The sequence below is a fragment of the Haliotis asinina genome, chromosome 11, assembly GCF_037392515.1.
Source record: "Haliotis asinina isolate JCU_RB_2024 chromosome 11, JCU_Hal_asi_v2, whole genome shotgun sequence".
In the NCBI taxonomy this organism is placed as follows: Eukaryota; Metazoa; Mollusca; class Gastropoda; order Lepetellida; family Haliotidae; genus Haliotis; species Haliotis asinina.
The window spans coordinates 50,110,182-50,127,903 of record NC_090290.1 but is presented as its reverse complement, the minus strand read 5'-3'; the positions used below and the strand labels follow the sequence as shown (position 1 = coordinate 50,127,903).

The following is a 17,722-nucleotide window of genomic DNA, read 5'->3' as shown; positions in this document are numbered from 1 at the left end:
ACGGACATGCCTAACACGTGTACCTTTGTCCCGGACCACTGGTTACATTATCTCTGTAAAACATTATTCTCCCCATCTTTCAAACCTATTTAAGGTAGAGATACTCAACCATAAAACAATATATAGGGGTGTGCTTAACGGTTTTCAAGGTGTTTTTGTAAGAAGAAATATCTGACCCCGATTTCTTGAAATAAACTTAACTTTTAACAGCTGAATTTTCAACTCAACTGCATTTTTCCAAACAAATAAAGAAATCTGTCCAACAAACTCCGATTGTCTACCGATTTCCGCTCATTCTGGAAAATGCATGTACCTGCGTTTGCTCAAATTTGATAAAAAAATTTGAACTTAAGTCAAAACTCAGCCTTAAGTTTGTTTCGAGAAATTGGGGCCTATGTGTACTATCTGTACCTAGACCAGCCAATCCAGTGGTAGGACGACAGAGCATTTGTTTATGGACCACTATGAAATAGTAACGATAACAGATGTTCGAGAAAGGTGTAAATACATTTCTGTATTTTTTCATAACCTGTAACGTTCTTGAACCAATGCACGGATCCTTTTCATTTCTAGGGTCATTTATAATCTGCAGTGGGAAAGTGCTGTATTGGTACGATAAAGATACATCGAAATACGTGGCTAAAGATCCATTCCGTGGCTCATTGGTCGTCGACATTGAATATATACGGTCAACAGAAACGTTTTACTGGGTAACAAATCGCCTCGAAGGACTTCACTCTACTCATCTTTCGCTGGGAAATATCGGTCCTAGGAAAAACACAATGTTAAAAGGTAGTTCTATCCATTAAGACTTTCAGAACAGAATGGCGGGATTTTTACGGCACATTTATCAATATTTAGCCGTTACCACGACAATGGATACTGTATATGGATTGCAACCATTTTACCAATGCGGAGAATCGAACCAGGGTCTTTGGCTTGAAGAGCGAACGTTTCAGGCATTTCAAGGGGTTTTGAACCTGGGTCCAAGTCGTTAGGTTACGTAGTCATGCTTAAGGGTATCACAAATGAATTAATCTTGCCTCGCCTCTGACATTTTATGCATACATCTGGGATAATGTTATTTAGTTTCCCTATGTTTATGTGTTTGTCGACAGAACTTTGTAAAATCAACTTGTAAAATCGGAGATTGATATAATGAGCACTGACCCATATTGTTGGGTCACGATGACATTCAATCAACCACTCTCACAGTTGGGGCAATTCCTAACCCTGAATGTCTCCGGGTCACCATCCTCCACCACTATACGCCACCGTTTACTGACCACCTTGTACACCTTGATGCCGCTCTGGGTGTTCACAGGAAACAAGATCGACCACTTTGAACTAGATGTTGAGAGAAATGAGGTTATTTGGATGACAGTGGGGACGATTGAGCGCTCTTCTCTTTCCACGAAGAACGTTGAAGAATACGCCTTTGATCCTCTGATCGAACGGGCACGCATTGACTATATGACCATTGATAGAAGTAACAAGTAAGATCTTCTGTCTGTCCTTATTTCTGTGTCCGTCAAGGTCATCACTAATTATCACCATTGAGTTACACACACACACGCACACACACACACACACACATCCGATATCCAGCACAACTGCTTAAGAGCGCTGTTTTCCCTTGGGCACTGAATGTCCGTCACAACTGTACATCGTATTTTCAATCTCAAATCCCTGTGGATCATACAACTCTTGCTGCCCACCGGGCGCACGAAGTTAATGTGGCTTTCCCATCCTTACGAGGTACCCATTTAAAGCTAGGTTGACTGGGACATAGTCACGGTACTTTGTGACGTACTGCACGTTGCTGAACCCTCAACTAAGTGTTTGCACGTATTCGTGTGGACACCATCTGGTCATCTACCAACGGATTCGTGGGGTATTTTAAGTGTAGAGGGTTGTGTACTGGACACTAGGGACATTAGAGTCTGCGCAAAAAGTTGACTCCAAGGTGTGTTACATGCGGCCACAGGTGTGCTCGATCGAGGCTCGCTGGATTACTAGCCACCGCGTCCCAAAAATTGCTCAATAGAAAAAGGAATGCAAGCGTTTCCAGAAATGTTACGCCCATTGAGTTTGCCCCAGCTGTAGATAATGAAGTGAGTTAGTGAGTGTGGTCATACGGCGCTCTTAGCTACATTACAGCAATATCAGGGCGGGGGAAACCCGAAATGAACTTCATACATTGTACCTTGGGTCATCCGCGTGACGAGCTACCCCATCGCCAGTAAACGATCAAGGATGCTCCAGACAAACCAGAAATTTGGGCAAGGAAATGAAGCCAATGGTTTACAAAGCAGATATCTGACTGGATGAAGAATCCCCTCATACACCAGATGTCATTGGAGGTATAGCTAAGTCGTACGTAACGCAATAAGGGTGTTGCGCCGGACAAAAGTTCTCGCTGGTCAGGCTCGCTGACTCGGTTCCCAATTGCGCAAATCGATGCTCATGCTGTTAGTCACTGGATTGTCTGGTCCAGACTCGATCATTTACAGACCGCTGCCATTGCTGGAATATTGCTGTGTGCGACGAAAAACCAAACTACGATGGTGAAGAGATCACTGAAATACGCAAGGGAAAGTTTGGCCCCATGTTTTACCACGAGGCAGGTGAGGCAGCAGCACGCCGCACGGTGTCGCTGGTTATTCCCCAAGTTACGTCATAAATAATGAAGTTAACATACTGACAATGCATAATGTTTAAGCAAAGGTAAAAAGGTAAAAAGAAGCCACCGAATGGACCTGTGTTGCTCTTACAATCTCCCTACCAGAAACAGTCCCATACTGAAACTTTTCAAACGAACAAGCTTGTCACGTTTGTAAACAATTAGGGGCAGATAACTCTAAAAGTCCACATATTACCAGCAACTCCGCCTGACAGTTTATTAGTTTTTTAATCATTCGCTGCCACGTAATCACTGCAAACAGATTTCTGATAACCTTTTGCCTCACGACAATGCTTCGCTCTTAAATTTTGCACATTTGCTAATTTGCTTTTGTTAATGATTAAAACACGTAATATATATTTTATAATAGATAATGCTAATACACAGAGATATACCTTGAAAGAAAAACACGTAATGTATATTGGTGTTATGAGTAAGTGAGTTCTCAGTAATATTCCAGCAATTTCACAGCAGGGGACACCAAAATGGGCTTCACAGCTTGTAACCATGTTGAGAAATCGAGCCAGGGTCTTCAAATGACGAGTGTTGGCTTTTACCCCCAACTCTAGCGATCTACTTTTCTTGAATCTAGGAGGGACATTTTGAAATCATATCCATTACAATACCATGTCCAGTAATAATCCTTCATTATAGATATAAAATACCATGAATAAATTACTTATTTCTTGATAGAAGATTATTAGAAAGACGCACGTTCGTCACGAAATTCGTAAATCTGACCGACATGAGGGAGGCGTAAAACAACATACAAACGTTAAAACGAAATGATCAACGTTCAGACTTGATATCGTTCTGGCAACTGCCTCATTTGCAGATTATGTCAAGGTTTTGTTCTCTTTTAGACAAGACACTGTACTGGGAGGAACAACAACATGACAAGAAAAGATCATACAGCATTAAGAGTAGAAAGCAGCACCCGCCTGGGGAGATCCACACAATCCTAAGGAATGGTAAGGAGAGCGTTCTCCTCCACGTCCACAACAAGACCATATTTTACAAGTCGAAAAGCGGTCGGTAAGTGGGTGATTTATAATTGTAATATTCACTTGATCTTTCCTAACAACAGACGACCACGTTTAACAAATCCAAAGGAGAAATGAGTGACTGTGTTAAAAGTAACTCTCATTTAATCAGTGCAGGAGCCTATATCAGACAAATCCAAAGAAGAGCAGTTAGTGTCTGTGCTGAAAGTGTAACTCTCACTTAATCATTGTTAACATGACAGGAGACCACATCCAACAAACACACGGTGAACATCAGCTAATCATTGTTAACTTAACCACATGTGACAAACCCAAAGTTGAGCGTCAAGTGTCCTTGTTGAAAGTGTTACTCGCATTTAATCAGTGTTAACCTAACGTGGAGCATACACTTGATCATTGTCATTTGCTGTCATTCTCCACCACCCTCAGATTTTTCTGCGGCGACCTGTAAATGATCGAAGCCATCCAACAACAGTTACGGTATACTCCTGTTGTGGGTGAGTGAGCGAACTTGTTTACGCCGCTTTTGGCTATATTCCTGCAATATCACGGTTCTGGACACCAGAAATATGCTGCACACTTTAGGCCCATGTTGGAAACCAACGCGGGTCTTCAGCGAGACGTGATAAACTTTAACCACTAGCTTACCCCACTGCCCCCTGTCGATCCGAAGTAACCAGAACTCCCCCAATCGATGTAATTGGGTCTATTGTAACCATGTAAGCAAAGTGTCTGTTATTTTCAGGGGCATTTCTGTTATGACAGTTGATGGTGTAAACCTACCTGCCATTTGCACAGATGCAACTCTATCGACCACTGACGTCAGTTTAGAATTTCTCTGAAGGATTAACTCGAACTTTCTGGAGACAGCTTCAGAAAATGATCCACGCGTGATGTTGGGACTTGTGACACTCATAGTGGACAATGAAAGACAAGACCGAGGACAAACCCTCCTGCTTGCAAGGAACATACCCAACTTCTCAAAAGACTGAGCCCACTTGACAAAGAAATATGCTTGGTATGCATCGTTCGTGACCAGCTCGTGTTATTCCGGGAAAAGGAGAATGCTCCTAACTTGACGCACAGAAGGAAGCGAGTTACAAGGATCTATTTTATATCATTGGAAAGATATCTAGGAGACAAACCCAGTACCCATGTGCCAGTGGGTTCAGTGGGTTCACGTGTCCCTAAGCTCACAAACTGGCTCTGAAAATGCATTTCTGCAAAACTTTGTGGAGGATATTTTTTGCAGCAGAAATTTCTGTCAGATATTTCTTTTTCCTGCAGAAATTTCTGGCACATTATTTTTGTTTCGCAACCAGTAATTATCCTAACTGAATATAATGAGAGACTATCTTTGGATAACTTATTATGGACTGTCCCAGACAGGCGGGGTTCACTGTAATCCCATCACCACTCACTGTCCTTTCCAAGAATTCAATCTCCCCCTGGAAGAGTTCACACTTCCGTGTCTTCAGTTTCAACTTATATTTCCTGAATCTCTGCAACACAGTTCGGGGATTCCGGAAATGGTCAGGTACCACCTGTCTAGTCACTACTGCATCGTCCAAGAAAGCCAGGACAATCTACCAGCTCAGGCCCGCGAGGATCAGGGACATTACTCTGGCATACGTAGCTGGAGCGCTGCACAGCCCGAATGCCATCCTCACATGCTGGAAGAGGTCGTATTTGGTTATGAATGCAGTCTTCTTACAGTCCTCCTCCCTGCTACGGACTTGCCAGTATGCTGAACTGGCGTCCAGTTCTGAAAACCAAAACCTGGCTTGTTGCCAGGGTATCCAAGCATTCATCTATCAGCGGAAGCAGAAACACGTCCTTCTGACATTTCTCGTTCACCGCTCAGTAGTCCACACAATAGCGTACACGTCCATCAGCCTTGTGTATGAGCACCGGGGTGGATACCCACTCTTATAATGAAGGACGGATCACACCCTCCTCCGGCATTTTCTTTAAATGGGCCTCCTCCTCCTCTGCAAACCCCAAGGGCGTTCGGCACATACGCTGCTCGACCCGTGCTTCATCTCCAGTGATGATTGCATGGTCAATGGCCATAAAGCCCCCCAAGTCCAAGTCGTGTCTTGCAAATACATCATCAAACTCGATCAATAGATGAGCTAGTTCTGCTTGGTGCCTTGGGCCCAATTCCTGTTTCGACCGCATGAACAAGTCCTTCAGATCTTTTGGAATTCTGGTTTCTACTCAGTCCTCTCCCATCCCCTCAGTGGAAGATGTCCTGCATACCTCGCTCTCAGCACTCTCGACATCCTTCCGGGTGAGGCCCACTACCTCCACCTCAGATGCCTGATCCACGGGCTGGCCCTTGTGCAGTTTGACCGTATGGTCCGCTGTGTTGACCATGCACACCACAGGGGCTGGTGACCCTGGTGCAAAGTTTTCAACATCAGCACATACCGTTCGACTCCAGACACCGGCTCACCACATATTGTTCCAACTCTCGACTGATACGGCATGGTACTCGGGTGACAGCCTGGGGCGGCAACAAGGTTGCCTGAGCCACAGTCACTGTCCATCCCCCCGATTCCCTCTTCTTCCCCCCGATTCCCTCTTCTTCAATGTCATGGGAATCTCGTTCCCCCCAATCATAATAGTCTTTTGTCTGACATTAATGCTGGTGCAGTGTCTGTCTATGAAGTCCAGTCCCAGAATGGAATGATCATTAATTAGCGCCACCAGCATTGTAACACCCCCAATGCGTATGCAGGCCATGTCGGTTATCCACCCCTTCATTTTTAGGTCTGGACCAGCGTTATTCACCATCACTGGCCTAGATATGGGTAGCTTATCATGCAGCTGCTCAGAGAACAAGTCAGACACTATCGTATTCTGTGCCGCTGTATCAACTACCCTTGGGTCTCTGTTCCTTGAAAGGTCACAGGTATTAGGTACGAGATTCCATCATCCACCACTTTGATGGTGATAATTGTTAACCCAGTCTCATCGTCCACCTCTTCCCCTTTCTCTAAGTGTGGGGAAATAGCGTTTTCTGAGGTGTTACCACCACTCCCGATGCAGTGGCCATGGCGGTAAGCCTTGAGCATCCATGCCCGAATTGCTGTGGGATACACTCACTGTGCTCTCCTTGCCCTGACCCTCTCTGCCAGCATCAAGTGGCCAGGGACGCAGACACTTAACTTTGTCCTTGACCTTCTGGGGACGAGCCACCGGGTCTAAGTGATCGTCCCTTGTTTGTTTAAAGGTTTAAAAGTACAGTTGGAAGAGCTTGTCCTCTTCTGACCACCCTCCCTCTCAGTCGAATTTAAGCTTGAACGGCGCCCAAGCCTCCTTCTCATCATAACTCAGTACGGATGAGTTTATGCCGGATCCCCCTGATCCATGGGGCGGGGCAGCTGGTTCCGCCGCCCTCTGTGTGCGCCATGGTTCAATTCGTCCTCATGGTTTTGTACCACACCTTGTCGGGGTTCCTGCCTCCTGTCTCGCCAGCCCGGTCCACCCATGAAAGGTTCCTCCTGCGCTGTCTGCCCTAGCCCTGAATGTCGGTGGGGCATGCCCGCTCCAGGCCCTGGGGCCTCTCCTGGAGGTGTGTAAAGCGCTGACCTCTTTGGATTCTGCTCAGTTATCATCTCATTCACTATGCCCTGACCAATGTGCTGCACACATCTGGGCCCCGAGTCTCCCCCCTACCCCCCCCCCCCCCCCCCCCCCCCTTGTGGTAAGTTAGTCCTCTGACCTTTGAAGGAACGACATTGTTGACATCATGTCCTCCTCTTTTCTAGACCCTGCAGGGTGTGAAGTACTCGATCCGAGTTCCTCTCGTCTCTCTGGCTCAGCCCCCTTAGAGCCTCTAACATCTGGGTAGCCTTTTTGTCGTTCCTACGATAGAGGCTTTCCATGGTCTCCATCAATTTGGTAAACATTGCCTGTACCCTGTGGGGCTGCTACCCCCATGCTCATCCCCGCCAGGAGAGTGGCCCTGGTAGCCATCAGCCTCCGGGAAAAGCCTGTCCATATCCCCGGCCTCTGATCCCTAGTTGTGCTACTATGGAAGCATTAGCAAGCGTGGAGCGCACAAGTCCGACCACACGGGTTACACGAATAGGGTATAATTGTCTCTATGCAGTCTCTCATGCACTAGCAATCCACTGAGTATACGCCGTATGCCAATGTTTAATGCTATCTACGTCTACAAGCAGCCAAGCAAGCGAAAATCACCTACCCTGACTACTTGCGCATTGAGTCTGGCTCCCTGAATATCACACCAAATCTGAAATCTGTCATTGGCAGAATCCGAAGCACACAAACACATATATCCAAGAATGAAAAATATATCCGGCGGTTCACCGTCCTCCTCACACAAAGTTCGCACGTGTCTTGTACACGACTAATGTCAACACACTCCCCGGAAGTGTACAGTGGTACTTCCCTTTGGACATGCGCAGTGAGAATCTCGAGGCAGCACAGTGCGTAAAAGCCAAAATTTCCAGTGAGAATCTCGAGGCAGCACAGTGCGTAAAAGCCAAAATTTCCACATTTTCTATAAACTACCCGAAAAATATTTATGACCAATAAACTATGTGTGACACCACCCCTGACGGAAGGAGCAGGTCGGTTGGTGCTGTTTCCCAGTCACAGCGCTCAGCCAACTTGGCTGGAAGACCACTAGGTCTCCCCGCCACCTGTCCACGTACGATCGGCAGTCTCAGGCTCCTTCCGTCTTGGGGTCATGACCTCGGGACATCCGGCGCACAGCTCCGATCACCACAGGGCCATGGGCTCATGTAACCTCGAGGGTACATGAGCCCATGGCTCCCGAGGGACCGATGAACAACGTATTTATCTTACCGAACACCTGAATCCTAATTTTGAACTGTTTGAAGCACTTCCGTTGAAAGCGAGGCGAATCGCCATTTTGCAGACGACACAAGGTAAGCAGATTTAGAGTTACCTCCCTTCCATCGATTTTCAATCGCAAAATATCCGCAATTTCCGTGCTTGATGCGTGATTCAATGTAATTCGAGATAAAGAAAAAAGTACTACCATGAAGCACCAGAAGAGTTCCGAATTCCCAGCGGTGTACATTGAAAATAATACATCGCCTGTAAGCGGGGTACATTGAAAATAACAGAATAGCCAGTTAGAAAGCGACATTCATGTGTGAGGTGAGATAAACAGAAATCATACAACAACCTTATGAACAACACTTATGATTGTATGTTACATTTGCACGCTAGCAGTTGGTGAGTCAATAATATTGCCCTATGCTTCTTCACGTTCATTGCATAAAGCAAAATTTAAGGAGCACTGTGAATCTAGTGACAGACGAAGGCCTTTTAAAGGGACATTGATCCGGAGGGATTTCATCAACGGTCAATTACGACACCAAGCTGCATGTTGGTCAGCACCCGCTCCCTAGACCGTGACAGACTGGGCTACTATCCACCTTGGCAAAGAATTTTCAACCCAAACAGGGGACTTTAACACGGGTGGATGCCATCACATGCCGTTATTTGAAAATATCCCTGGTATTTCTTGTGTGATTGTAATAAAGTATCCCAGCGGTGACGTTTTTGACAGACATTCAGACTAAAGCTGAATGAACGTGAATACTTGATAAGTTTTATGGATACCGACTTCTTTGTATTCGTTTACACGACTAATTCATGCTCCTTCAACAGGTTTATGATCACCAGGTGAGTCCTAGAAGATATATACTTAGCCTACTAAATGATAAATATTCTATACAAGAATTTTAAGACGGAAGTTTGAGACATGAACATGTAGCACGCCAGGTTTCTAACGACCGCTTCATGATGGGGAGACATAAGTAAATTTAATTTAGCCATGGCTGCAAATTCGAAACATTTAAGAGGTATATATCTTTGGCGACGATTATCATCGGCTGCACAAGTTAGCAAAAAGTGATATTCAGTCTCCGCATAACAGGCGTTACGAGCTATACATAGTCTTTCCTTCCTTGGGATATCTAAATATCTACCAGTTTCAATGGCTAATTTATATAAACTAAAGCGTAGCTGTGCAAGTGCCATTCTGTATTAATTTGTGGTTATGGCATGGAGATAAGACTCGGTTTGGAAAAAAAACTGTCTTAAACAGACAATAATTAAAGTATTTATGGCTATTAATGATATTGTCATGCCACTCCTGTTCATAGGTGCGTCTTAACCTGTGGGATAATTCAGCAATAAAAGAAGGAACACAGTCCACTTGTTGTCTTTCCCAAATGTAGTCCAACCATGATTATTAAGTAAAGCTCTTATTTGAGACACCCAGGTTGTCTTCCCAAAGTATGAGGGCGGTGGGGTAGCCTAGTGGTTAAAGCGTTTGCTTGTCACACCGAAGACCCGGGTTCGATTCCCCACATGGGTACAATGAGTGAGGCCCATTTTCTGGTGTCCCCCGCCGTGATATCGCTGGAATATTGCTACAAGCGGCGTAAAACCAAACTCAGTCACACACTCACTCACTCCCAAAGTATGACCACCCAGCATGTTAACGGCCACGAGAAATGTAGACTAATCTAAACATGGTCACCTGGGTGGATTATGCTAGTGGGAACTGCTGACTTGTCAAAAATGTGCATATGAAAGCAGGGAGAATAGGCAAGTAAGGCAGAGCCGGCATCAGACAGCGGGAAGGGCGTTGACAAACAAAGGAGGCAAACTAGGGACTTTAAGGGACGAAATGACCAGTCCATCCAGCCATCAACTGTCCAGATGTCAACCTTACCTCGTCGCCATCCCTGGTAGAATCTTTAGGACTCTGCAAGTTGTGTTGTGTTCGCCCTTCCTCAGCAGTGTACTCAAAATATAAAGCTACCATTCCGACACTGCGTCTCGTGTTGTCTAAAGGCCCATGTTACACTTGAGAATTATTAATAATCTTCTTTCTCGAAGTCACAATTACACTGTTACATTAAAATTAACAAATACGCTGTAACCAATGGGATCTATATCCCGAAAACCAGCGAAAACGGCATGGTCATCGATCAACGCAATTGGTATACGATGACGTGTCAGCCAAGTCAGCGAGCCTGACCACCCGGTTCCGTTAGTCTCCTCTTACAAGCGTGGGTTGCTGAAGATCAATTATGACCCGGATCTTCACAATGAAGTCCTCGATGAAGTCGTTGGGTGGAGTATTACAATAACTTGTGGCATACTTACTGAAGTTTAAAAGACAATAATCTGTATTGCAACATTTTGAAGTTAAAACTATTGATTCGATGTTACACCAAGTGCATATTAAGAAATTCCACAGACATGTAATGATTTTATTTTGTTATTGCACAGCCGATGACAACGTTCTTGAACAGTAGATTAATCTCATCTACTATTTTAGTAAGCATATTTTCAAAGGTTGCCTACATATGGTGTAACGTCAAAGGGAACATTCGTTTCTTTCTTCCAGTGCAAACCCGTGAAGGTCCAGGTTACGATGTGTATGTTCAGCAGCCCAGACAAATTCACTATAACTTGTTATAACTTACGTGCAAAAAGATTGAAGAGACAAAACCCTTTCTACATTCATAAGAAAGATATGCTAATAGGCGGAGTCGATTGTACATGTACAGCTGTGGCAATATCATGAGGATATAATTGTTTCAGATGCATCACAGATGTATAGTGCTCTTTGTCAACAAATCGGATATGTGGTACAATGACAGAACATGTGTTTATGAATTAATATGACACGGTGATGATGCCAGGTAAAAAGGTGAGTAAAGAGAGAAAGTCATAAACTTGAAAAGTGGAACTGGCCCAAACAATACAAAAATCAGCTGTCGCCGAAATAATGTAACTCACTTCACCAACCAGTAACAATTCCGCTTTCGGTTCATTTCTCGTACACCATGAAACAGGTATATGCTTTGGTTCGCCAGCCTGTTGATACGAGAGATTACATACATATTAACATGTATGACGTCACGTGAAATACACACCCATTCGATACTTATCGTTATTGATCATGATTGATTAAGGATGCCAGGGGCGGCTTCTTATCACGTGATCAGGAAGTGTCGATGCACCTGTGAATACTTCCTACCTGCCGGGCCGTCATTACCAGGTGAGGCCTTGTGGAAGACGCATAAGTATACGACCACGGAGAAGAGAACGGAGGCATTCTAGGATACCTCGAGTAAAGAGCTAACGTTAAAAGGACTTTATACCAGCAAGTGGAAATGTTACCTGTGTTGGCGTTTGTGCTCCATGCCACGTTGATCACTGCCTACCCAAGCGGGGCTCCCAATAGGGCGTGTCCAGGTCTTCTACCCTTACACAGAGGCACGGCCCCCCAGACGATCAGCGCCCCCTACAGGATAGGTGTCAGTAGTTTACAGTATTCTCCAAATACGCCCATCACTGGTAAGATAATTGTAACTTCCTGTTCTTGAAATGTCTTTCACAGATACTTTTTTCATATTTTTCATTTTAAGATGTCTGAAAGTCCATGTCGGGTTAGAACTGTTCTTCAGAAATCCTTTCTTTCTTTAAATGGCGGCTAACGGGATCAAGTGGTTAGGCTCGCAGACATGTCATCGTATCGCATTTGCGTCGATCGATGCTCATGATGCTGACCACTGGGTTGCCTGGTCCAAACTCAGGATCAGGGACGACATGTACAAAACGTTCGAAGCCTTTCGTAAAGGAACAATCTGTGAAGTAAATTTCACCCGCAAGGATATTTGCTAGTATATTGATTGCTGAAAGCAGCGTAAAACTTATTCACTCAATAATTATGTACCTTTCACGGAACTGATTACGCAGATCAGCTGCAATTACATCTCTCATCCTTCGGGGTCTACCCACACTCTGTATTATACAACAATCGACGTCAATGAAGGAAATGCCGGTCGGTAACTTGAGGTGTTAGATAAGAGGTTAAGGCGCTGTATCACGCCTCCAGCTGTTCTGGTATGGCTCCTCAGGGCGTTATGAGTCGACGCCACTTCTAGCACACACTGCCGCAAACGTCGTTGTGTTATAAACAAAATGTCCTTGATTTGGGAAAAAGACATTACATTACGTTTCAGAGTGTTAATCCGGATTTTCATTTCAATGGCGTTTAAATAATTTCAAGCTCAAATGAAAAATAGTTACTTTCTAGTTTACACCTCTTAAACGTAATCTCTACTCAATATTATTGTTTTACAATAGCGTGTGTATATTTTCTACTAATGACGGAAAAAATGAGAAACAAATCACGTTTTGTGGTCTGAAAAGTGTGTACGTATTCAAACACTCTGCTGTGTCACAGTATAGGGCTCGCAAGACGCTACTTCCTGTGCTAGACCTCCGGTGACAAGCGTATATTCAAGAACCACTTCTGGTTTCCAACTTGCGATACCGTCAAATATAACGTTACTAGGCTGGACCAAGTGTACAACCACGATTGGCTATCACTGTTGTTGACAGTCGCACTAGTTAGCTAATTTTGGAATGGTTAAACTGCAGATGTGTTATTCCTTCAAGGATCACCGGTTCCGTACTATCAATTGACAGGCCAAATGACCATTCCAAAAGGTATGAAACGTTGTTAGTCACCGGAAATACCAAACAACGTAAGGTCTCGCGAAGTGCCGTGACCTTTTAACGGGCCTGTTCGGGCGACATACGACGCCTCCAGCTAAATATGCGTGATTCATATTCATTGACGCCATCGCGAATCACTGAACCAGTATGGTCCTACACTGGCCAAATTCTGATGTCTACACAAATATTTGGGAAGTAATTCTGTTAACCATGTCCGTGAAAAAACAAGTATGTCAGTCATTGCCTGAGAGAATGGGCGTGGTTGATGAATACAACTTGCTGAATGAGCGACCTATGTCAGGGAACGTCTCAAAGTTCATTTGAGAATTTCACCCAAACTTTAACTGGAAAGTATGATGTCAATACATCACGATCCTATGTAGATCAGGATCAGCATGCTCAAAGCGATCATAGCGTTACTCCCATACTCAAAAACTGACTTCAGGTAGTTTAGAGCTTAGATCGTTTTGTGCAAGTGCAATTTTAAGAAAACACAGACTACAGTGGAATTTACAATGTTATTTTATGTCTTTAAAGATTTATCGGTTGAAATATTAAACTCATGCCCTCTTAAAATGTGCATTTACTTGTTACAGTCACCATCCAATCAAATGATCAGTCGGTGCCGTTCATGGCGTTCCTGTTGCAAGCCCGAGTGAAAGGGGACAACAGCACATCTGTTGGTCAGTTCTCCCAGCCGCCAGTTTCGACAAAGCTCCTTTCTTGTTTCTCCCCCGGGGACTCCATCACCCACTCCTCTGCGCAGCCGCGAGTCATGCTACAGATGACGTGGATGCCCCCAGCCAGAAACGTGGGGCAGATTGAGATACTGTGAGTTAAGGTTTTGGGGTTTTCTTATCTCATCTTTATTTATTGAGCCTGCAGTCCGTGTAATGCCAAAGTATACAATTTTTTGGATAACCCAAGTATTTATTACTTCAGAAAATACTTACTTATCACTTAAGAAAGTTTAATGTCATTTTCAATTGTGTCAATCTCCTCTGCGTGAAGACCTGGCCTAGTGCTACCTGTGGTCTGAAGCATTTGTGTCTGGTGTTGGGTTTGGGGGCAGGGGAGAGGGCTGGTGCCTCCATTCACACTTTTATATCTGCTACACTGTTACGAAAATGTACTATGTACGGTCAAAGCACACAGCTACTGTACTGCGAGTGCGAGTCGTTTAGGGTTTTTTTTCTATTTTTTTTGTTGTTGTTGTTGTTGTTGTTGTTTTTTTAATTTTTTGGGGGGTGGGGGTAGGGGTACTATTGTTGTGGATATATTAAGCACCCCGTCGGTATGTCAACCGAAATAGTAATACGGCTTTACATATGTATTAAAACTTGTACTTTGCGTGGGTTTTAACCGAACCGTAACGTAACAGGGGATTATCCCCTAGGAGATATCGTTTTGGTTTTGAGCTAATTACTGACTGGTCAGTATTTTGGGACTTTTTTCATCTGCCCAAGCTGTAAACAAGGATGGCCACAGCAACTGACATACTTTTTACTTTTTATTCATTATTTATTCTAACAACATAAATGTTTGCTCAAAATGCCACCAGGAAATGGTGAAACTTATGAACTGCAGAACTTAAAGCAATAAATGCTAGCACTACTTTTTTCGATGCTTGTTTTTTTTCATGACGTAATGATGTCACCCGTTCCCTCATCCAGTATTCTTGTTTTGTTTTTTGGTTTTATTTTTGTTTTGTTTTTTATGTATTCATCCGCATGTCTGCAAATGAAAGTGTTATTTCTTTTGAACGATAAATTAAGTATGATACTGAATGATGAATTTAATTTCACCCTCTTACGTATGATATCAAAGGAATGGCAGGTTTTCTTATTCTTAACTCGTGGCAATATATGATATTAAAATACACCCACGTGAGTTTCTCTGTTGTATACATTCATAACAATACAATAACACTTCACCTCTAACAAATATATCACGAATGTTTCACGGTATCGTCTTTTTTCAGCGGCACTGTAGTCCAAAGCAGGCAGATATACTTCGGGGTCCTTTCATCCGGCGCCCTCTCTTTTTCCGGGTCTCAACCACCCCCACCAGGTACATCCTCTCCCATCCCGGAAGGTGAGCTACACAGCGCCTATACTGGGTTTTGTCTTCCAAACAACCTCCTGCACTGTATAAGTTATCACATCGTGTCGATGTGCCCTTATTTCCCTCGACACGATGTGATAACGCAATTATCTAGCTGAATGTTTTCACTAAATCAAAACAAAACAACACGCATCGAATGGACTTGCTGCCATGTTGACACCAGCTGATCGTTTGACCTCAATGCACCGCACGTTACTAAAGGCTTGTCGATGCACGCTTTTCTCACTTCTCGCGTCGTCACCGAGGCGAAGAGGGAGGATATGACTTTCGCAGCGGGAGTATAAAAGTCGTATACTCCCGCTGGCGGATCGTGATGGATGTAAATGGTATTTTATCAGAGTCACGTGGACCAATCAAAACTCGACATTCTTACATGAGGCTAGATAATACTTTTTGTCATTGCGCACTACACACCCGGAAAGCCAAGGGTGTAGGTAAATCTATGAAAAACATCTCGAGTGTACACATGGTTATTGCATAATCTGTTAGGCAACTCCTCAGTACTATCAAAGTAGTTCTGCATCCTATCGGGCTTACACGAAAAAGACTGACTTGCTAAACACCTGAAAGCAGTCAATGCTAATTTGTCTAAATCATGTACGTTATGTGTATCCAATTCTATATTTGTCAAAATAATCAAGTCTAGTGGACTGTACTACGCCGGGCATGCATTGGCTGGTGCATGAGCTGGGTTCTTTGCAAATGGGTGGATTGAGTTCGAATGCTGTGTTACCATAAGTCACTAACATGTTAACACGTTAAAAATCCGTTTTTGGATTAATCGCAATTCTAAGGTGACAACATTCTTTGATCGTCAGTTTATGTTGAATGTGGTGTTATATGACACATAATCAACAGCCAAAGATTTGAATTCCTTGATATAGATTTAAACGGTGGCTGCTTTTAAAGGACACATCCGTTTTAGTCTTTCATAAACACTGTGTAAGAATATTCAAACTGGCTCTGTTTACAACCTATTGAGAACTGACACCTGTGTGACCATTCGGTATTTAGTTTGAACCCTTGACATTATGAATGAATATTAAGTAAAACATAGAATAGGATATGTCCTTATGAGTACGGCATGGGAAAGGGGTTGACTGTGTCTCCAAACCTAGCTATTTATGTAAACATGAAAGGGGAATCACTTTAACAAGCGATTGTACATTTTATGTACTTTATTATCTAAGTTTGATTCTAGAGAACTACTGCCTGTCTCAAACACACTAAATGTTTCTTGATTATTTTGTTTCCCAAAGTTTCTGATACATTTCTTGGTATCCCTCTTTTGGGGGTACCGAGATACAAAACAAAACAAAATGGGGATTGTGAGACTGGAACTTAGCAAAACCAATTCACTTCAGGTTGTCAGATAATACTGTATATAGAAAAATACAACATAAAAGCAGCTGCATTTTCAAACGGCCCTCCATGATTTTTGACAGTTCGCCAGGGGCAGCGGGTAGTCTTGTGCTTAAAGCGTTCGCTAGTCACGCCAAAGATCCGGGTTCTATTCCCCACATGGGTACAATGTGTGAAGCCCATTTCTGGTGTCCCCACCGTGATATTGCTGGATTACTGCTAAAAGCGGCATAAAACTATCTCGATCGCTTTGTTTATCAATAGTTCTTCAGAAAACAGATGCATGTAGAAAAAGAGTTGTAAGGTTCTACGCTTCTATGTTCCAGGCACATCGGCTGGGCCAGGAGTGGGCGGAACGGCAGTGTCACAGTACACGACGGCAGTGACTGGTCTACTCTCTGCAGCACTGATGACGTCATGTGCATTGTTGATGAGGTAGTTGTGGATGCGGGACTGAGAACCAGAGACTTGGACCAAACTAGACAGAGCATCAGCTACGTGGAGAACGTTTGTTGTATTGCCCGAGAGACCTATACTTCGCGGGCGAAGAAGTCAAGATATTGGAATGACTGAATACTGAGAATGTTTGTTACATTTCCTGGTGCAGACCGGGTTTTCTTTGGATATGATTCAACAGCTACCCGTCATTCCATGTATAATATATTGCATATGTACATTTCACAATATATTTTCGCCATATTTTTGTAAATATTTTCCAATTAAACTATCAAGCGATTTCATTCGAGTTTTGCGATTTTGTCTTGAAACCTGGAAGCCTTTGGGGTTGTAGAAAATTGTGTTGAATGCATTCAGACACAGAATCAAAGCAAATTCTTGTGAGTGAGTGAGACTAATTGTACGCCCCGTGTAACAATAATTCCAGTCGGATGAAACAAGAAATGGGCTTCACGCATTGTGGCCATGAGGAGAATCTAACCAGGATTTTCGGTGTGGCGAGCAAACGCTTTAACCACAAGGCTACCACACCGCCCCAAAT

General features: G+C 43.7%; 1 protein-coding gene across 2 annotated transcripts; it reads left to right on the top strand.

Moving 5' to 3' along the window:
- Positions 1-11,783: 11,783 nt before the first annotated feature.
- Positions 11,784-17,461, top strand: LOC137256299 (putative defense protein 3). Of its 2 annotated transcripts, none has more exons than XM_067794047.1 (4): positions 11,784-12,072; positions 13,836-14,070; positions 15,221-15,309; positions 17,052-17,461. In XM_067794047.1, exons 1-4 carry the CDS (start codon positions 11,889-11,891, stop codon positions 17,162-17,164), a joined length of 621 nt encoding a protein of 206 aa, XP_067650148.1. In that variant the 5' UTR covers positions 11,784-11,888; the 3' UTR covers positions 17,165-17,461. The 2 variants fall into 2 exon arrangements, with proteins under 2 accessions (XP_067650148.1, XP_067650147.1); XM_067794046.1 differs by having other exon boundaries at positions 15,221-15,333.
- Positions 17,462-17,722: the final 261 nt, after the last annotated feature.

Bases quoted from the DNA above. Each gene is read 5' to 3' on its own strand.
- LOC137256299 (XM_067794046.1), top strand. From the start codon at position 11,889: ATGTTACCTGTGTTGGCGTTTGTGCTCCATGCCACGTTGATCACTGCC. The intron at 12,073-13,835 runs GTAAGATAATTG...TACTTGTTACAG, and splicing joins TCCAAATACGCCCATCACTG to TCACCATCCAATCAAATGAT. The intron at 14,071-15,220 runs GTGAGTTAAGGT...GTCTTTTTTCAG, and splicing joins GTGGGGCAGATTGAGATACT to CGGCACTGTAGTCCAAAGCA.